This window comes from Temnothorax curvispinosus, unplaced genomic scaffold, assembly GCF_003070985.1.
Source record: "Temnothorax curvispinosus isolate PA1 unplaced genomic scaffold, ASM307098v1 QBEX01009517.1, whole genome shotgun sequence".
Classification (NCBI taxonomy): Eukaryota; Metazoa; Arthropoda; class Insecta; order Hymenoptera; family Formicidae; genus Temnothorax; species Temnothorax curvispinosus.
Window position 1 is genome coordinate 305,219 of NW_020219297.1, and position 23,440 is coordinate 328,658.

The window sequence follows — 23,440 nt, forward strand, 5'->3', positions numbered from 1 at the left end:
CCGAGAACTGCATTTCCGTACCCCGCGTCTCTATCTCTCTTGCACTTGCCGCGTCCTCGTTCGTCCTCCTCGTTTATTTACAATAGCCGGGGCCTTTGGAGATAGCCACTACTATACTCGATTACTCACGGTACCGGAAACACGCGATTTCGACGCGAACTCGGCGCAAATAAATCTCTAGAATTCATACTTTTCACAAATTTGTTCAATTTTTATAAGAGTAATTTTTGTGGATAAATAAATCCGTCATATTTAATCAATTAACAATTAAATAGTTAATACCTATTTAATGAGAAGCTTATTTAATTTAGGCTTGATTCATTATTCTCTTTTTTTAGAGCGATAGCGATTTGTTGGCACTCTACATTATCAGGATAATTATGAAGAATAAAAAAATCATAAATTAAAACATTATTCAATTCCAGATAATTTTAATTACAAAAAAGTTACTGTTACTCCACAAATTAAAAATAAATGCAAATTTTAACGTAATTCGTACTTGTTTATTAAGTCTGTATATATATCTACTAAGATACAGCAAATATAATAGATGCGATAAGTCATTGACTGATTATTGTAAATGTAAATAATAATTATGACCATTGAAAACAAAAATCTATACGCGACGTGTAAAAGCTACGTTGACGTTACTAACGTTCATTCGTACAAATATGCAATATGGACTAGTTTTCAGTTGCATTTTGCTAATTGCACCAATAGATAAAAGTCATCAAGATAACAAAGTTAATTATGGTGGACATAAATACGCGCGCATATCTCACGTGTTCTACTTTTTAACGGAAGCTATGGCGGAACCATTATATTTATGTCGAAGAGTGACTACAAAATATTTTTAATGCAACAGGTACGAAATGTCTATTATTTGCAATCTTTTATTTGCAAATAAAACGACAGAAATTGTACGGTCTTAATAAGATGTACGATTCTTCAAGGAGTGTGGCATGCTATGCAGTTATTCGAATATGACATTGAAAAAGGATTCTACACATTTCTCGCGGCAGGCCTCTTGTTGTTAGTAATTCGCGAAATGATAGATCGGCTAATAAATCATTGAGACTGAAACGCTGCTCAAATGCTGAAAACAATAAACCCGCTGCGACGAACGTAGAACCTGCGTTGTAGAGCGCTTCGTTGTTTAGATAGTCGCCTTGGGAGCGTGCTCTTAAGATTGCACTTCGGCGACAAAACCACACACATCATCGCTACGGTATACCGCACATTCATATCTGTCCACGCAGATTTATCGATCTTCGCGATCGCAAATGTGCTACGTTACGTCATCGTTCGCAACTGGAAACCTCAATTTTATCCCTTGACTTGCTCAAAATTTCGTTATTTTTTTTTCAAACAATTTCTCACGCTAGAGAATTAACAAAATGCTTGTAGATCGAACTCTGAAATAGTGTCCGCCTTTATTCTTTTTCTCCAAAGTAACCGCCCCAATACCGCTAGTCATTTACGTAATTGACGACACGCGAATGTCTAGGCAGGTGAACACGCGAGGGTGCCCCGTGAATGCATTTTTGGCATAACTCCCGCCGTTCTCTCGATAATAACTGTAACCCACCGACAACTCTAAATGCATATCTCCGAAGAGCCATTCATTTCATTTCACCTGCCTCGTAAACAACAGCTGCGCTCAAACGCTTCGGAAAATCAGGTTACGTTTGTCGTGACGGATTCGTCTTTGATCTGTTGCTTTAGATGCTGTTGCGGCGTTGTAAATTTTCAGTTAAAACTTGTATACGAAGCTGGAAATGTCGCTTATTCTGCAAGTGCAATTTTTCTCTGTCACAATAGGCGCACGGTGCGCCGTCGATAAACCTTCCTCCGATCAATCGGATCTACGATACACAATAGCTTGTGGGATAGGCCGCCCGTCCGAAATAACCATCGACCAAGGCCGCAGGAAACCTTTTCCAAACAAATGCGATTGTTTAGCCGTCGCTACTGCTACCGCAACTTCATCGCTGTGATCTATTTCCGTGATTAAAATCGCGAGATCACCATAATATTCGTTTATAACACTGTAAAGCTGCAATGCATTCAGCAAAACTAATCAAACTTAGGTTTTAAACTGTCGAGAAGCTCTGGAATCATTTTATTTCGAAACACGCATTATTATTAATTTTTTCAAGTACCTATATATATTTTCTGTATATAAATAGAGAAGCAAGAATGGAACAATTATTATAGTTTTGGACTTCATAAAATCATTATTTGCAAAGAAATAAATTGTAAAAGAACTGATGGAAGTTTTAACACAAAAAAATTATGAAATTATATGCTATTCGATAATTTAATTACTTTTATCGGTTGCGTGAAGGGAAACATCAGAGAGAGAATATAAATTCAATCGGAGCAACGTGAAATAATCATGATGGACGTTGAACGAGCAGAATATCAAACTTTGAAACAGTATTTTCTTGCGGTTAACTATACCTGGAAGGGAAAATCAAGAGGCAGCACAACGCGGAACGCGATGGACGGGAAGAACTTGACTTACGATCTGTAAATCTCGTGCCGTTGTCAGTACTCCGATGATTTGTGCGTGCGGTAAGCCACCATCGTCCCTTCTGACGTACGGCCCGTAACCGGCATTAACTTAGATTCTATTAGAGACGCGAAGGTACCTTGCAATTGCAGGGTATATCCGGTACGTAGCGACGTTACGATCGTGCGATGAAAATTGCACGGATGAAAACTCAAGTCTCGTGATATCTCGTTATTGCATAACTCACGCGTCGCTCTTCCGCCTAGCTCTTCTTTCACCTTTCATGCATCACCGAAGAATATACAACGTATAATCCGAGCATTATTAAATTTAGGTGACTCCTCGAGTCATCATTAATCCGCGCGGCATCAAACTCGCATTAGTATGTAATAAGTTCCTTCGGAGTGCCGGAAGCACGGCAATCGCTTCTATTTTCCCAAAACACTTTCTCTTTTCGAGCACGCTCTAATTAGCTTCAGTCTTCTTTAATTATAGACGCGCGCTGGCGCTCGTGATGACTGCACGCGGAATGAAAAAGGAATTACACACGGCGAGAAGCGTCACAACACCTTTGCAACAAGACGAATAATTGTATCATAATGTAATTAATATTATCATTCCGAAATGCTGGTGCACTATATATATAATAGTAACAACTACATATTGTATTATTATTACATCGCGTATGGGTGACGTTTCCCATATAATCTCATTAAGAAAAGGCATTTCCTCGTTCCTTTACTCGTATAAAACGTATCGCCCAGATGGCCGAAACACGTTTCCTAGAAAGTTAACCTCCCGCCTCATCATCGGCTTTGCACCGTGCACAATGGTGCGTATGTTTATCGGTCTTATCTCTTGCTTCGAGAAGCGCCTTGTGAAAATGCAAGCAAGAATTATAGCGTAGGAGTCTCATATGTTTTCTTAGATTTTCGCCGTGTGTACGTACATACGCAGCGTTATCTTTAGTCCCGGCACGACCTCATTATTCCTATCGCTACGTTTTAGGCGCGACCGAAGTCTAGTGGTGACTCATTTATTTTCTTTTAAAATTTTCACCGAAACGGTTTCGAATAATTACAGTATCGAGCAGTTAATTTCTCTATTTAACTCCGGAATAGATGAAAATAAAATAAAAATAATTAATGATCTAATATCACGTATGCGACAACGCATATAGCAACACGCGGAGTGACTCATACATACACATATATTCGACGTCGCGGAAAGTGCAACAGGCGATTATATGCGAAACCATTAGAGGTATTAAGGAATCCTTTGAATTCACGTTTCGTACGAAAGCTTAAAGGTCACGTATATACATTCGCACGTGGATGTGCCAATGTGTATGTTGCGCTGCGGCCAAACGACTAAACCGATTACAGCAGTGATCAATAATGTGTCGGATCAATTCGCTCCCTGTCGCCTTTAGCGCCAAGAAAAAGTACATTCCATTAACAAGATTTTCAAGCGATAAAATAATATAATCATTGGTTTCGCGTCGTGTAACGAACTTTTATCGATATCTGTGCTAAATATGGCCTGATCGAATTCCCGGTGGACGTAAAATTGTTAATTGTCTGCTGGCTATGAGGTGTGAACAGGTGCGCCGCAAGGACATATATTATCGACAGTGAAAGCAATACTCGCGAAATCATCGAATTAATTGGCGAATAACGTCGAAGCTAATGTCATTTTCATCGGTGTCTCTCTCATTATTTTCTGCAACTTATAAGCGAGATAATATAAAATTGTATAGTATAGAAACTGAAAGCAATTGTGATATATAATTGCGGTATCCCTTAAAATATTTTTCTCAGAAAAATATCTTGTATTATTCTGTGCATATAATAATGTATATGGTGCCCGGTCACGTCGTTGGAATGCGCATAAATTTTCTTATCTGTAGACGTTAATTTTTACGGATTAGATTACTTTGAGGTCCGTTGATGAAAACTGTAATGGGTATTTTATATTGCTGCTTTCTCTTTCTTTCGATCATTCACTCACGTCTCGACACGTTCAACATCTCGAGATCTTTACACGTTCATGTTTTAGTTTGCTGAATATAACCGAACGCGAGGGAGAAATAAAAATCGCGGACTGTAGATGTATACAGCGAGCATTATTGTCTGTTTATGATTGCATGTAATGAACTAACACGCAGTGAGCCACGAAGTCGTCCTTGGCCGCTCCTCTGAGTGCGGCTAGACCTCTTAGAAATGGTTTCCTATATCGCTCCTATATCGTTGTATATGAATAAAGTTTGCATAATGAGCAAAGCGCACGCGAGGTCTTTAGATCTTGAATTTCGGGACCAACAAGTCTTTGAATCTCTCGAATTTCAATTTTGTCAGCGAATTGAGATATTTTCATTATCTTCATTATGCAGTGCATATATGCACATCGTCTATGAAATGCTCGATTTCATTAAACTTGGAAAATTACATTATACTTAAAAATATATAATTATCATAATTATGTAAATGTTCGTTCGGGATCCACGTGTATCGATAGTAATAAACCAGACCGTTTCACACGCGAAGCCTGTGATGATTTAACATATGTATTTGTATAATGTGCGGAATTAACAAGTCGAGAATTCCGATTAATAGCGTCCCTCGTGGAGTGTTAGAGAGGCACTGTTTACGCGAGCTAACATTGTAAATATATGTCGGAAACAACAGAAGTTTTACGGACGTGAATACCGTGTTTGCGTACATTTAGCATTTTAGCCGATGCGACTTCACGTGCGGACACCATATCGTCTGGTGCATATCCGGATTAAAACCGCGTACGTGAATTAATTCTCGTGCGCGGATTTTCTCGTCGGGCGCAACGTGCATAGACGCATATGAATATAATTTAGAGAATTTGCTTTGTTAGAATGAAAAGCGGTGTAACACACGGTCGTAAAAGTTGTTCGTATCGGTCTTTATTGTGTCGGTATTGCTATGATCTCGGTGATTCATCGCTACGCAAAAAATCAATTTATTGTACAGACTTTATGAAATCTTTAGGTGGAGATAAAATATTTTACTAACATATCTTAAACATCTTCGTCTTAGTTTGTCGTGTTTCGATAAAATCAATTTGAAAAAAAAGATATCGAAAATGGCAAATAATTTTACTAATATATCATGCCTTTATCTTTATTTAATTATAACAAACATTCATCGTTCAAAATTATTAAAAAGAAATTGGGAAATATATCTCAAGTAATTCGACAATGCATGAATATTGTAATATTTGGTAGCATTCATTCTTTGAATTATCATTCGCTGATTGATGTTCAAGTGAGAGCCATTTCTTAACCTGGTTAGTTATGCCTCGAGAGACAAGCTCACCTCATAAAGAGTGAAACTAGGCTCGCTAGTATCCGCGTAACGCGAAAGAGAGTGAAAGAGGTTTTCGCTTTCGTTGGAGAGGCCTTCCCGCTTCCTCAAGCACGACGCAGAACGCAGCGGTGGTCTTTCGCTTGTTTCCTCCTTACCCGGTGACCCACTCTACGATAGACGAGAGCAGACGACGAATCCACCTGTCTGATGAATACATGTGCCAGAAAAAGCGTGGTGATATTTATGATAATTAATTAAATTCACCTAAAATGTCTATTTTAGAAACGTTTTTTACCAAAATTAATGTAAATTTTAAACAAAACTATCAGATTTTAATGACTTTCAAGTGAAATCGAGACGTTTCATGCGAATTGAGTTTCAAAAGCGCAAATACGCAAGCTTATTCATTAGAAGCTAAGATCGTGATCTTGCGAGTGTTCGCATCGTAGCTCAGGAACGAGTTTTCTCGTTTTACCTGTGTGACTCTATCAAGCGAAACAGTATATGAGAAACAACGAATGATATCACATACTGATCTAGATCACAATACGTCATCCACCGTGAGAGCAGACGCTTGTAACGACCTGAACCGGAAATGATAAGCCGAATTACGAACGAATGCACTCTTTTGTAGTCACGAATTCTGGATTAATTATTGCCTAACCTAGTACTCTGCACTTAATCCTATTATTATAAAAAAGAATCTGTAGAGCTAGATGAGAACCGCGACACATATATACGAAGTCTTATGGGACAGGGGGAAAACTTTTCTAAAGAAAACGATCGAATTTCCGGTTATATCGGCGCGACGTTAAAACCAGACAATGACGTAAGTGTCGATACTCTAAATGAATTAGCGGAGGACAGTTCGGCCGCTCAGTCAGACAAGTAGAAAAATTGGTCATGCGGGAGGAAATGCCTTGAATCGGTTAAGACCGCGGAAATACAGCTGGCTGTTTGCGTTTTCTCCCCTCCCAGTTTAGCTTTCACCCTTTCCTTCACGCTCACGGCAATACTTCCTGTCTGCATTGCTGTCGCTATCGCGACAACCTGTAGCTTCCCAATCTTTCGGTAGGCAATCATGTGCTCGAGAAGTATGTAAGTTGTTGAATTAACATCGATTTCGCGGTGGACAGAAAATATTAATGGAAGTCAAATATATTAGCTATTGCTACAGTTGTTGTCAAAATTAATGCGTTAAATTACAGTATTTTTGTTTCGTATCTCTTTAGATATTAGTTCGATCCATTTAACATTCTAATTTGTTTTAAGAAACGGTCTTTTTAAAACAAAATTTGTTTCGCGAAATAATTCAGAAATCCATTAATCGATCTTTTGTCGATCTCTTAATCGATCTGCTTTTCCTTTGTTTGCGCGACTATTATCGATCAGTATCTTTTTCTCGTTTTCTAATCGTTCACCCTTTCGTTTCCCTCTGCGCGGAACGTGTTTTAATAGTAGTTTGATTAGAAAGTACGTGGGTGTATTTTACGATGATTACCGGTTCGATAATTTCGCTATAGAAAGTTTTCCGCCTATGTTGGCCGCACGGTGTTTGGTGTTAGCATTTAAAAAGGATCTGGACGATTTATAACTATATGCCAGCCGCCGCCGCAGATATGCATTATACGAGCAATAAATGTTCGCCAGAATGTCTTCCGCATGAAGCATACCAATATGCTTTGATAGGATTACACATATCTCTCGGACGTTCCTTTGAAACAAGTAAATATGCATCGCACAACTCGTTGCGCTATAAGATAATAGATAATTAAAAGTTAGAAATTAAAAGAATATTTCTTTCATGAAATATATAATACGAACTCTCTCTCTCTCTCTCTCTCTCTCTCTCTCTCTCTCTCTCTCTCTCGCGCGCGCGCGCGCTTTCCTTTCTCTTTCTAACATCGAGTGACATCTATAGAAAATTGATACCGATACACAGATAAATCCGCATCCGGCTATATTCTCCGCGATCTCGCGTTCAGTAACTGGTTTCGAAAGGCGCACATGTCCTTCAGGGACGCGGAATCACGGCTCGTCCTTGGCCATGGAACATGGCCGTCCGCGTAATACACTCGTGTGTGGTAATTCTTTTAGGTAATTCTTAACCGTTACGTGCCACGTAATTGATGTAATACGTTCGATCATCATCGCGCTATTTCAGCACCTACATAATAATTTGCATCGATTGCAAGCTAATGTTTCTTTCTATTCCATTTCGCCGAAAAACTTGAACAAGAAAAGTACCAAATCTAAATTTCTGTAAATCTTAATTAAATGATAATTCTAATTTTTAATTGTAAATTCTTGCCTGGTTGCCTATTTGTTAATCGTCGAGTCTCACTTGCTAGGAAAAAAAAACACCGATACTATTCGATTAGTTTCAGATCAAGTATCTCGTGAACATCAATAGAATTAAATCGGCGTGGATATCGCTGACATGGATATCTCTTTAGTGCTTGAATGAAAGTGAAAGACAATGTTTTTGTGTCAGTACGTATAATCTTCGAACGGTGGTTTTAAAAGTTGTTTTTTTTATTAAATCGGACCATTTCTTATTTCATTCTTTAACCTGATGAGTCAATATGTAATAATATAATGTGAATTTCTTCCACCTCTTTCTATCTTTATTACATACTTATTATACAGGAATATACGGTAAATTGATTTCTACACGCAAATAATATTTATGATTGTTAATTGTCGATACAAATTTGCATCTTCTACGAATGATAATCACAGCAAAGGAAACACACAAGTATAATTAATGTCGTCATAGCAATATGATCGAGCTAACTATACATAACTATATTTCCAAGCTCTATGAATAAATGCGCGGGATTCTTGCATTGTGATATCCATTTTCTCGCAATCTTAGGAATCGAATGGCGTGTGGTCGATTAAATGTGGTATATTTTCTCTCCTTGATATACAAGCGTATTATTTTGTTTCCTGGTGACTGGTTGGAAAAGACAGATACATGTCCTTGACAGTGTAACGCGTGGAGCGGCGCAGCACGATTCGCCTCTCTTTTTCTCGAGGCAAACTGCATCTCGATTATCGATGCGTTACGCCTGTTCGCTTAATCGACGTTGTGTGTACGACACGATTAGGTAATTGTTGGGTAACGAGAAGCGCACGGGCATCACGGCGGGCGAAAGTTACGCGGAAACTGACCCGGGGCAATGCGTTTGACCGCGTTTCGTTAAATAGGATCTTCGATTATATTCTCATCCGAAGAAAGATTGACGTAGCGTACATTGATAAATTATACACTCGCGCGGATAAATACCTGATGCAATCGGTGCATGTCGGCGGTTAATACGAGATTAGTGTAAGATGCTGTCGCGCAAAATAAAATGTCCATGTACGCATGTGTGCATCGATACTTTCCTCTTATAAAATTTAAAGACATGACACTTGAGAATCAATTAATTAAAAGCAAGCAAGTATCTAAATGTTTTAAAGTGCCTTTTTCAGCGCTTTGATTTATAAAGACTATTGATGAAAAATTGCGTTTCCGCACACGTTCCGTACCGTTCCGTACGGTAAGATTAAAGGGAACATCAGTTCCGCGTTAACGATGCAGCCATCAGCCACGCGCATTCGCGCAACGCGCGGCCACGCTCCTCGAACCAATTAAATTATACGAATCGATCCGGGGAGAAAGTCCGCGGAGAGAGAACGGGGCACAAGCGTTAAAGGAAACAATTTGCGATGTAGTACGAAGTCCACGAAGCGACGCTTTACTCGCATACGGCACCGTAAGCAGATATGTACGCATATGCTCGTCTGCACTTGCACACGTGGTGTTAGCGCGCGCTCAGGAAGCCGCGACTGTAATTTTACAGATCATTTCCCGCGAACACGCAATTCTCCTGAAAATTACAAGGCTACGGAGGGGGCAGGCAATGCCGTATTGTACACTCCGGCCCCTTTTCTCGCGCACGTGCGCGCACACGCGTTCTCGTGACACGCGCGGTTTCCGGTACACACGACTCCTACGAATGTCGCGAAAGATGCACGCGGAAGCCACTGTCTAATGAGGGTTGCTTTCCGACAACTGTTATTAATTGAGATGTTAAGGTATGTGGAACCCGTGGCATAAATGTCGTACTCGATAATAGCGTTTTTTCTTTAAATACCACCCAAAAAAATTGTGCGCATCTAATATAATTTATTCTAATCGTTGTTTACTTATCAATTCGCACACGCTGCATCGTTCTTGTAGAATTTAAAGATGTGAATGTAACTTCCGCGAAAGGAATTAAGGTGTCTATTAAAAGGTCGCAATTTAAGGCAAAAGACAGAATTAATTTTCAATTAATTCATAAAGAGTAGATGACGCGAAGTTTGGCCGATTCAGGGCGGTGGATCTCTGGCATTTATCGCGACTTTGCAGCCCGGAAGCCAGCTGAGCGATCGCTCGGTTCCCCCCGAGGGAAAGTGGCTCGAGCAACTTTCACTTGCTGGCAAGCCAGACCACCGCTTCGCGAATAACACCACACAACAAGAGTCCTGAGCATTGTACGCGCGCAGAAAGGGGCCTGTCGCGACGCAATATTTTTGCACGATTAAATGTGACACGCAATGACAGATTTATATACCGCCTATGGCCACATACAGTATATATAAAAAATATTTTCAACTTTTTCAGTATGGAAGTATCAATTTTTCATTTTATTTCTTTTTAGATATAAATTATCACTTACAATTACAAATTTTAAAGAAACTAGTGATCATAAATGCGTAGGATATGTTATGGTTGGATATATATATAATATAGAGAACGTTTTTAGATCGTCAATCTGTTATGTGCAAATTTTTCTTTTGTCATTTCTAAGAGTTTGCGTTTAGTGAAGAATTAATTAAAATAAGAAAACTGATGTTTGCCTTAACTCATCACATTCGAAAAGACCGTAATGAAAATGAATGAAATGCTAAACTTTCAATTTATGCGGAGCATTAAACTGCGGTCACATCGGGCGAGTTATCACGATCTCGTAAAAATGTTGTTTTGTCATAAGATGTTTTATACCTCTTGCAGTTTGCTAGATTAAGATCAAGCAACCGGTTTGCAAATATATTTTAAATAGAGAGACGTTTTGTGTTGACTTGTTACTTGAATAAAATTTGTTTCGAGCAATCGAAATTACATAAGGTAAAGTAAGCTCTTCGGTATAAACTTTCTGTTCGAGAATATATTTATAAATATTTGGCATGATAGGATTTTTAGATTATTTGTCAAATCTATCGATCTGTACGCGGCATGTGCCATGCCCGCGTACGCCCAGAGAAATCAGATTGTAGCGGGATGAAAGAGAAATCCGTGCTCGTAGCGGAACAGGAGGAGGGCATGGTTTATTAAAGAACGAGGAAAAGAGAAGTCGAAAGGAACAGATACAAGCAGGAGGGGGGCAAGCCAGGAAGAGTAACCATGTCTTTCCTTCTTCTGCTTCTGCTCCCTACTCGCGGTAGAACTCGCAGTTTCTTTTCTTCCCCCCTTTCTCACGCGTGTAAAACTCGCGGAAACGAGTCTGCCGCTTAATGCGTGTTGTGGTGCATGCATACGGCGTATAACGCGTAAACATGGCGTGCAGCGTGGATCCAGGAAGCAAAATTGACGCGCTATCTAATAACGCGTACGCCAGAGTGAATAATGCGGCTTTTCCACTTTAAATCCTCTAAAGATTTTGTTCAATAAAATTATTTAGGTTTTCAAATTAAATTTAAACGGTATGGAAATTTATAAATTATATCGCTTTTAAATAATCACATTTCTTACGCGCAGAAAGATGCTAAGAATGGTTTACTTTAACAAGCTGGTAGAAAGACGATGCATTTACGAGGCTCGTTGACTCGAACGAAGTTGACCTAGTCAGGCACCCGTTGGCCGTCTAATCTAAAATTAATTCTTAACAGCTGCTGCCGACTAATGCGCGTGTATCGCACATCCATGCTTATTCTGCCAACTTTTATTATTTTAATGCCGTGTCAAGGCCGCATTCCGCTTCTCTCCTCGACTTCTCCGCGGCGGAACGACGCGAAAAAGTGCGTGAACCGGAAGAAGAGAAAGGAGGAAGTGTGCGAATGCGCGCACGCGTGTTAATTATACGTGTCTTATTGCTCTGCCGCGATCGCGATAAGTAATGATTGATTTCGTTTACTAGAAAAACGTAATATTTTCCACCTAGTGTCCGTTGGAGATTGCGCATTTTTATCTTCATGCCCACGTAAAGTTTCTGTTTTATTCCTACTTGGAAGAGATCATGCCATTTATCTTATAATATAATTACACTTGATACGTATCTCGAGAGATCCAATAGGAAAATTGTATTGCGTAAAGTAATAAAAAAATCGGTTTGCGTAACGTACACTAATTTATTTCAACATCGAGATTTTTAAATTTTTATACAAACGAGCGAAACTTGTCGTTTTTGCGAGTATTTTCCCATCTAGTCGTTCATCCGGTCGTTCTCGAGATGCATTGTGTCGCTGGCAATAATTACCTTTTGCCCGATAATCGACCTCTTATCTCGCTTGGCGCTTCACCAGGATATGCAATTTACTGCGACAATAATTGACAATTATCGCTTCCTTTCCTTGGGAGTACACGACTAGATCGAGGCGATATCGGCGCTCCATAAGGTCAATTTTAATTGATTCGATTCGCTCGTCACGAGACACCTTTAATTGGAGACGCCGTACGAGGCGGATAATTAAGATATGCCAATTATTTCCTTCCTGCGATGGGAGTCTTCCCTTCTTCGCTTCGCTTCCACCCCCGCGACACGGTTCGTATTTATATTCATAGAATGAGGAAATTAGTAAACACTTTGGAATAATTGAACAAGTCTCTAATGTATACAAAGTCGTGGAAATTTTTTTTTCAGTACAATTTAAACAAGTACCTATTTATTTAATACTTTCACGTTAGATGCATCAAGATTTCGTTCACAGGTCGCTACCTAGAAACAATCTTTCTTATCGTGTAGGAATCGTCCAAGCAAAGTCATTAAAATGTACTTTAAACGTGAGAAAAGTCGTAGTAGATAGTTATAAGATACATATAGTTCCGGGATATTGAAGCAGAAAAAAAGGGATTTCACAAGCCTGGACCCGTATTCGTTAATAGCGGGTCGGCATATCTAACGGCAACAACTTTCTCATTGCTGTGCCGAAAAGTATGAGCCCACGTGCCACTTGGAGAAAGGAGGCCATCCAAATGTCAGCCCTGCATGGCGGTGCCTCGAATCTTGCGTGTAGGGTAAAAGTTTTGACGATAACTCGCTAAGAGTCATCTTAATACGGTCAAACTCTACTTGATGATTGATGAATTTCACCGATAGAAGAGATTCGACGTATCTTTTAGAGTTTAGACGAAACCGAACGAGAATCGAATATACTCTTGAGGCATACCAAGCGCGCGAGTGAAACAGAAATCGGTACAACGTCAACCTGCCTGTATAAAATGTACAAATTATAAAGTCAGAGAAAAAAACAAAACTTGTTTCGCGCGAGACTTCCTACTCGGTAACGAAAGATTAGCTTCCAGCTCCTTCCTGTCGCTCCATATCGCTGGAAAGCGGTGCAAGCAGTTATGCGCATTTTCTTCATTAATTATCAGACGTGAGTAAATGTGAAAAGCGATTAACAGAAGAAAGGAATAGAGATCTGGAACGCGGAAAATCATAGATTTCCGCGCTTTATTTTGTAAAACGAATAAAGAATAGCAAGACCCTTGATAGACGCAATTCTCGCTCTAACGATACTTTTGCGATAAACAAAACGATTAGTCGTATATATGACGCTTACATGGTGTTAATATACATAGATAGGATTGTATCTCTCTTCAAGAAGTTTTGCATTATACTTTTTCGACTCAAGCAATGATTGTGATATCCGGAAAGTGGAAAGTCTTGGCATAGCTACGCTTTCAGCGAGCACACAGTATCCTCGATTTCGACTGTTCCCACATGCGGAGACTATGACCATCATTTACATTTCTGGATTCGCCGAGAAATAGAGAGTTTCGCTTTTCATTAATTCAAATGACTCTCGATTATCAGTAATTATTTGGCGCCACGTTCAATAAAATTATTTTTTTAAATTATTTTTGACATTAAGGATTAATTATTACTGTATTGTACGTTGTTTCTATTAATAATCAAGATGATAAGAGAACATGTATTACTCAAGTATACCACATAATTATACCACGTACGAAAAATTTAGAAAATTTGATTAAAGTAGAGAGAGAGAGAGATACATTAAATATAGAACATAGCAAAGTACTAAATATATTTGTAAAATGGAAAATTTATTTATTAAATGTAAAACATTATTTCTTATTCGTTGAAGACACCCGAAACTCAATTTGCAAAAGACCTTAATGTCCGACGATAATTCCCTAAAATATTTTACCGTTTCTAAAAGGCTCTGTCGCATTACAAATTATCTGTCTAGCAAGCTTGATCGGAGTAGGAAGTCGCGTGCCGCATGACTTTCACTTTCACCGAAATAACGGGGACGCAGGAACGATTGCGTATATCCGCGGGCATATGTCTCATACGAACACACGCACGTACGTATGCTTCTCTGACGGTTCGCCTTTCTCTCGTAAACAGCGCGACCCTTTCTTTCTCCTGTTCTTTATTTGTTCCTTTTTCCTGCGCGAAAAGAGAAACTCGTCTTTAAATTACTTTTCGAACGCACGTTATTGAAGGGGGCTGGGGGAAAGGGTTCGGGACGAGCACAAACCCTTTCGCTCATTCCAAATTTAACTTTAGTTGCCTGAGAAATTAAAATCTTTCAAATATAGAGTATTTTTTCGTTGAGCTTTTATATATCGATTTGTCACTTTTTCAATACAAATCACACATTCTTATGTTTATACATAATGAAAATCTTAGTATAAAACATGTTACTATTTCCATGCGGACGATATTTTGTGTTTTAACGTTTTTATCTCGTTTCAATGGGCTATTTAAAAAACGTTTAGATAATAGAGACTAATGACACATACATAAGTGCATACATTATATACCTGTACCTGGTACACATCATGCAAGTAAATTTAACGCGAGTTTGTTCTGCCCTAGCTCGTTTGTCCAGTTCTGACGTATCGGATCGTAGTATCTTCCGTTTCTCGCATAGAAAGAACGCGCACAGCCTGTAATAACGATTAATAGACAGGATTAGCAGCAGATTTCCTCTCTTGTCGATTAACATCATGCAAAAAAAAAACACTAGACTAATGGCGACGCAACTGTTTGCAATCTTTTGCATATATGTATTCGTCGCAACACTTTTATTACATTTTATTAAAATCACATTTTATGTTATGCATCAAATGAAGCTCTCATAAAATTTACAAATAATAAGATTTAAAATCAAAATTTTTCAAACTTAAGGAAGATTTTATTATTCAAAAGTCATACGTCAATTTGTACTCTTTGTAATGTAATACTTTTTTCAATTAATTTTATCGCTGTTTTCTCGTCACTTAATTATTTCCACTAAATTTTTATACGTTGTTATCTATCATGTATTTATCGTAGTATATGACAGTTAGCGACATTAACATTTGTCGAGATCGACACGCGAAATACGCCGCACGCCGTGAAACCTTGGGATACCGCTCGGCTGAGAATTTATCATTGATTTATAAAGTGCGCTAGAACTAGTTTTAGCTCAGGTAGGTTGAACACCGTTTCTACTAACCAACGCTGCACGTCTGATCACGGTGATATTGGCCGGTTAATGAGATCAAATCCCCCATTGACTATTTCCACGTCCATTAAAAAGGCAGCGCACGCGAATTCCTATTTAATTCATTCATATGTCGCGTGTGTTTGCACTATTTCGAAGCATTTTCCCAACATTTTATACACATACACGTGAGCACGGCTTTAACGTATAACATAAAATAATTTTTACTATTACATTTACTGCATTATAAGAAATTATAATCTTTCGGATGCCATAAGATTCTTATCTATATTACTAATGTACGAAGATTACTTAATTATGCCAACTAATATCACTGCGTTATATTAAATTATTCTTACGGCGATTTTGTCGATTGTATTTTATTTGTGAAAATCATGTATGTGAAGATATTCAGTCAAATTTAATTTTCTAAATGAGCAACAGTGGCAAGAATAAGATTTTTTATTTTATTGCTATTTTATTGTATCAAGAATATGAAAGTCATAATCCTGTGTAAGATTTCATGTTAAGTTCACAATTTACGAAGTTGCAATTGGCGTTTTTTACTTACAGAACAATTTATAATCTGCCTATTTTAACTATCAACGAAAAAATTCGTTTATTTATGATGAAAATATTTAACTTCCTATACCTTTAGAATTCAAACGTTTAAAAGCAACCACCGTCGTAATTCGCGATGGTTATATTAACGCAATCAACAGTATTTATGTCAAACAAGATCGTCCTTTTATAATCGCGACATTTTTTCGTTGCCAAACGGGAAGATTCCTCGATCGTGTTATCGTATAAGACGTTCTCCGATTCCAAGAGCCGATCACCATCAAGCCGCCATTTTTTTGTCTCCCTGGTGCTACAGGAGCTATAATATATCTTCACATCGACCACAGCAGTAAAACCGGTTGTCTACTTGTATTCTTACGCATCTAGGAAGTTTTAAAAATTTTTTCGACGATTTCGCTTTCGTAATTTACTTTGCTATGAAGAGAACATTATAATTAGTGACATGAGGTAGCTCTTTTCATTTTAAGACTTTTGTTTTGTTCTCATTCATCGGACGTACGACATGTCTTCGTAAATTAGAAATGATTGAAAAATTAGGAACAAGTTTCTCATTATTATCGTACAATTACATTCGAAGCACGAAGTTATGATTCGCATCTTCTCAAGCTTAAATCTTTTTGCGTGTTGTTGTCTCTAGATTTATATCGTAAAAGCTATCCTGCAACGTGAGATACGGACGTCAACAATTATGTATCTCGCGACAAAGTTCCACGGGTAATAATGAGAGGCACTAGCGGAAAGCGCGAAGGTGTCTATTCCTAAGAATGGCACGTGATTACTTTCTCCGACAGCCTGCACGGTTGGACATTCGTCGACGACGTCGACGACGATGACGACGACGCAACGATGACGACGTAGTCGAGAACCGTGCGCAACGCCAGCTGTCTTCCGGGTTTAAGGCTGAATAGCCAGGTTTCCACGGCGTAGGTTTGCGCGATGGAAACAGTCTCGCGATGTCGACGAGTGAGATCGAGTACTTTTCCTACGCGTGACGGCATATGTGAAAATTGCAATCGCGAAATTACAACTTCCCGCTGGAATTTTTGACCGACAGACTCGATTAACGAAACTCATAGCGGATTTGGAATCTATGTTTCAGTAAATTATTTAATTAAATAACGTTGAAATAAAATCAGAGAATTCTAGAAGAACGATGAATATATGTTTCGTTGGAATAGGATCAAATATTCTTATCCGCTGTTTTCTTTTTTATTTCTATTTATATTCTAGCATGAATTTCCCACACGTGTACGAAAGAATTAACACTTTTTACACGGTTCGATAGTTCGATTGCATATTACATTTCAAATGATACCAGTGATCGGATAACTATCGAAAGGCAATCTTTAACCGTGGCCTTGCTGACCTAGTCGGCAATGCAACCTTGAACGATTGAATAATAACGGGATTTCGCGTATTTTGCATCGATTGGTCGTTAAGTATTTAGATTACGATCATTATAATTAGGATTCTATGCGTCTTAGAATTCACATATTACAATGATATGTTAATCACTATACGTTGACATTATATCTATTGAAGTCGACTATACAGAGAAAGAATAAGAAAAAAGCTTATCAGTGAGGTCTCGAAAAGGAGGCTCGGTAATCACGTCGTCGGTATCGAGTCGTCTGCAAAAACCGATTTACGTACTGTCTTTATCATTAACGTTTGGTTATGGTGAATACACACGTGCAATCAATACAAAAAAAAAACACGCGTGTCAGGCATGTTCTCCAATTCGGCTCAGATTCAGCTTAGAAGATGAACTCGCGGATATTACCTATGCATTCCGGTTTTTACGATGATTCAAGAAAAGTATAATAATCTCTTTCTTTTTATATAAATTACACCGAACGGCAATTATTAATAATCGTAATTACGTGAAGAATTGCAAATAGTATTACTATTTTTTATTACTACCAGTTTTCTATATTTTGATATATTAATATTCGAAAAAATATCTAATTTCATATATTACATCTTGTTAGTCAATTATTAGATGCTAGTGATGAAGCAGTAATTATTAGCTAATTATATATAGATTCCCGGTAATCTGAGTAACCGGATTCCCGCGATTTTGATTTTATCTGTATAAGTACAATCGCGATACAATAATGAACTTCGAAGTCTTTCGATTTAAAATTCTCGCAGTTCGTCGCAATATTGTTGCACGAATGGCTCGGAAAGAAGTTTGCACAACGGGCTTTCTCTGTCCCGTTGAAAAATTGTTTGTTATCTCGGCACTGACATATGGCGCCAGTGTAATTATTACCTACCTACCGCGTAGTTAACACTTGACTAATCACGAGTCCATCGAAGACCATTTTCGTCCATTCGATTGGATCAACAATTTAATTGGAATAACAATTAATAATTGACGAATCCCGAAAAAAGTCTCTATTTTATTTAGTAAATGATACGTAAACGATACTGATGTGATACGATCGATTTCACATGGAACCTGACTTAACTTACTTCGCAAGTGAAACTTACCTGGAAGAAGATAAAAACGATTCGTCAGTTGTTAGCTATTAGTCAGTTAATGTAAAACGAATACGCGTCTGGCTTTCGCTATGTCGCGATAATTCATTGCGATTTGATTACGTAATATGACTCAGGAAGAGAGCTTTCAATGCTTTCATGTGCTTGCACGTATGCGCGCGTATATGTATCAAATAATATAAATAATTCAATAAATATGTATTTTTACGTGCATCTTCGAATAATGATCAATGATCTAATTAATAAATAATTTTTGTTGCAGGACCGTCTCCAAACGCTCGTCGGAACCTCAAGGATCAATGGTGAGTGAATAATGAAATAATCCCCGAATAATCGTTTCTAGCGATTGTGACATAGGCGAAATCGGATTTCGCGTATCGACTTCTTTAAAAGGCGGAGCACGTGGATTGCACTCGTGCTTTGAATGCACTCCGCAACGTGCACGTACTATTGTCCAACGGTATATATATCGGCGCGTTAAAAAAAATGTCTCACACATGTGTACGCATATTTACGTACACGCGCACATGATACTTTATAGTTTCACCTGTTTTATCGAGATATATACATGTGAACGATATGCGTGCTCATGCGAGCAACAGTACACCAGACCTCGTGCATGGGATCTTACACAGTAGGTGCGTGCCTATTAAGGAAAATACGAGTATGTACTTTCTCGCATATGTGTCTCATTGTCAAACAATTTATAATTGCATTTTATAAACTTATTATTTACGCACACTCATATCCGAAAGGCATCTTTTTGGTTTATTGCGCGATCTTCTAAAATATCTCTATTACAATGATATAAAAAATATATCTTATTCATTTTCATAAAAATTGCGAAAAATTTTTAAAGTAATAATCGGAGCATCATCAAGGTCGAGAACGGAGATATCTCGAGGTCGTAGGTCGGTGCGCGAGTTAACTCGGAAACTCCGCTCGTATGGTCGGAGATGTGGTTTAATATCGACAAGATTGTCGACTTTACGTCACGGCTAGCCGGCTTTTATGTCTGATAATTTCTATAATCAGTTCGAACATCTAAAAGGCATATTCATAGTGTTAATATTCATAAACTAGATACATCGATAATGATAACGCGAATTTATGAGGAAAATTTATCGATCAGGAAAGCTAACAGGTTTTAAATAAAATGATGTTTAAAATGATAGTTGCGAAAAATGTCACTTCTCGAGAAAACTTTTAACTCGGATAAAGAATTTCATGTTTATATGAACATGCTTTTATTCTGAACTTTTGAAAGCTTAATTCAACTCTTTCAATTCTTTCCATATCGTATGATACATTTTATGCATTATAAAATTTAGATAACAACGTGATTAGCGGATTTCGCAAAAAGTATAATTTCAAGCTATGAATTTGTCGCTATTACGATGCTAACAATACAATGCTATATGCTTTGGGACTAGGTGAGGCTAGACTAACCCATCCTTCGTATTGTACATCCTAAAATGCGATTCTAATCTATTGTGCTCGATGACAATATCGCGGACACGAGTATCGCCATTCCGACAATCCTGATGCAGTCAAAAGCTACATTGACCATTAATTTGTAAACATAAACCGGCAAAGTTTTGAACGAAAAAATAATCTGCATAAATCGATTTTTTATTAGTTTTATGGACCCTTCTTTTACTTACCAGTAATTTATTAAAATTACTGATTATTGAATAAACATAAGGTATTATCGATCGTCCAATGAATTTGCAACGAGTATTCTTTCAAATATTCACAACGTGCATGGACGGTGAATATTTTACTTTTTTTATGTTTTTTTATGTTTTTTACCGAGTATAAATATCTGATTTGTTTGTGCAAGTGTCATATATGCGCTTGGCGTTAAAAATATAATGGATATGGGAACTAAATATAGAAAATAGAATAGGAATAGAAAAGGAATATAATAGAGCATGCTTCGTTCTAATCCGACGTTGGTACGACTTGAGAGCGTGTACAAATAAAAAAATAATAGTTTCTCCACGGAAATTTTCTACTTGTACGCGACAAAAGGCGATGAATAGACAAGAAAAAGAAAGAAAGAAGAACGCAAACACGAGCAGGAGCGAAACGAGCTGAGGACGTGGGAGGATGCAAATGCGAAGAGCCTTGAGTCGAATCCGCCGTAACTAGGATAGGTGCATAGATGAATTCACACGTTTACATACATGGAGATGGATGATTCATTCACGCTCCATGTTCGATTAACCCGACCCGCCTAGTTAACAGATATGTTTCGCGATAAACGATGCAGGTAAAAGACGCGGTTGACAGTCATTACAACGAATACACTTTGTTGCATCATGCATTATTTAAATTTTAAAGAAATTAAGAATAATTAATTACGCGAATATATATTTTCATTTCACTTTTATTATCGAGCAATCATTTTCTCAAACCGTCAATTTTTGTCTATACATCTCTTCAGTTTGTTTGTAACTAGTTTGTCTCTTCTAAAAACTAAAAAAATAAGGTTTAAAACTTTCAAATCTATCTTTTTTAAATGCTATTATTAATCATACGCGTTTTTTGGCGTGAAATTCTCGATTCATACATCGCGGATGAAACAAACGCACGTGAACGATTCCGTGTTGATCATCGTGCAGTAGTCGCAGATCGAGTGTAGGCTGGCTAACGTAAGCAACAGGTGGGCGTTTCTACTGAACGGCGACTTCTCCCTCTCTACACTGCCACTACTTCTATAGGCGATTTTCCAAGTGCAGATATACGTGCATTACACAGTTTGATTCATAATCATTAGTTATGAAAAAACATCTTCAGTTTCCACTCACACAGTTAGCGGAATAAAATTTCTCGCCGAGCGAGAAGGTTACACATCGACGATACATCTTATCGATCTTTTATTTTGGAAACGGCGTATCTGTCTAGTTCCAATTTGTGATATGCATGCCTACCGTTCATGTAAACATGATGCTGCCGCCACAAGTGCTGGTACTGGGACCACCTGGAACTGGTGCTGTCTTCGTGAATGGGCGGGAGCGGCGGATGCACTTGGTGTCCGTGGGAGGTCGGTGGCAGGGGTGGTGGCGGTGGTTGGGATTGCGGCTGCTGATGAGCCGGCGCGACTACGATGTGCGGATGCTGCGGCGGCTGCACCGGCTGCTGCTGATGCTGAGGTGGAGGATGGTGCGCCTGGGTGTGCAGCACCCCAGCTGGTACCGGTGGTGGCGCCAATTGCTGATACTCCATAGCACAGCTCATCCGATTATCTCACGCGCGCATTTAATTACTCTCGCGGTATCTCACGGTCCCCCCCGCCCCCCCCGTAATGTCCAACGCGTTTAACGACAAGTCCTCCGAGGTTTCCTTTCACTTGTGCCGGGACGGACGACGCGCTCGCATTCGCGACAGGGGGACGTTCACGACGAAAGGAACAACACAATATTTGTATGTATCAGTGAGAGAATCACTTGAACCTATTGTGGGCTATTGATCACCGAGGCTGTCCGCCCGCTTCCGAGTAAACTCTCCAGAAGCGAGCGCATCGAGTCGTGGTAAACATATGATTATTTTTGAATGCCGAAGGCGGGAATCTCCCTGGGAATGCTTCTAGAGTCTATCCTATGGACCAGCTGCGGAATTTTCCACGATCGTCGAGCGTTCGTTCGATCAAATTATCCCGACGAGTTTTCCAAACGGATCGCTGTTTCTTCGACCACGTGATCGCTATTAATCTTCTTGTCTCGCCGTCAGTAGGCTTGACATGAGAAAATTTTCATTAGTGCACTCACTCACAATCAATAGGATCGAAACGATTGTGATTCACTGAGAAAATCCAATATCCAATGAATAAAAAGAGAAGACACACTTTTGCGAGCTGTCAGACTGATGCGTGCGCGAGCTCGCAAGGTGACCACCAACAGGATCCACGCTGCGGAGGACACTGCTTCGATTCACCGAATCACAAGGATCCCAGACTCAAACTAAGTCCAGTGCGCGATTAAACCGCGAACGCTGAGAGTAGCACAGTGTCGACTGTCAAAATCGCCTCTCGTCAGCGTCTATCCGTCGGCGTCGTGTGCCGATTGGAGCACCATCGTTGCCGGAAGCGGCGCTCCTATTGGTCCCACTCCATGCCTGGCGAGAGGGGGCAGGGCACGGACGATGTGCCTCAACGTCCTGGAGGTGAGCGCAGAGAGACAGCACGAGGAAGGACGGAGCGAGGAAGACGGAGGAACGGGCGTCCGGGCAAGCATAGACGGAGGTAGAGAGAGAGGGGCAGAGGGTGGTACAGGAAGGGAGAGGGAGAAGGAGAGAGGAAGAGGTTGGAGAGAAAGAGAGAGAGAAAAGGAGAGAGAAACTCGCGTGCGTGTCTTAAACGTGTGGCGTCCGGAAAGACACTGAGTCGCAAGCGCCACGCCGTTTGAGAGGCTCATTCCCTCTTTGTCGTGCCCGCCGATACTCTGTCTCATTCTCCTCCGCCCCAACATCCGCTTTTTCCCGCCCCCACCTCCCACTATACATCTGAAACCTGACCCCACTCGTCGCGCAAAAGCGCGAGCGCGCACACCCGCCGTACGCTGCTGCGGTTTCTTCCTTCTTCGCTTCGCCGACGACGCGACGTCTCTCCTTCCTACACCAGCGAGCACCAGCTCTATCGACGTCCCTGTTCAGTTTCTAGGATCTAGGCCTAGGCCTCTTCCTCCCGCTTGGAGAACGCCACCGTCCTCTAGTCTACCTGCCTGCTTGCCTGCCTGCCTGCGCGCTCCGGCTGATCGCGCCGCACTTTTTCACTTGTCCTGTCTGT

At 39.5% G+C, this 23,440-nt stretch overlaps 1 protein-coding gene across 7 annotated transcripts in view; it reads right to left on the reverse strand.

Annotated features, from left to right (window-relative positions):
- The window catches only part of LOC112459091 (hepatic leukemia factor), a 66,298-nt gene that overhangs the window by 6,150 nt on the left and 36,708 nt on the right, over positions 1-23,440 (reverse strand). For 2 of the 7 annotated variants that reach the window (XM_025023022.1, XM_025023021.1), the window contains exon 1: positions 21,588-23,100. The exons of 3 other annotated variants lie outside the window; for them this stretch is intronic. In XM_025023022.1, coding sequence (XP_024878790.1) covers positions 21,588-21,894 — 307 coding nt within the window. In that variant the 5' untranslated portion in view covers positions 21,895-23,100. Of the gene's footprint in view, positions 1-21,587; positions 23,101-23,440 lie in introns of those variants that run through there. 2 more of the 7 variants (XM_025023024.1, XM_025023023.1) reach the window with 1 other exon arrangement.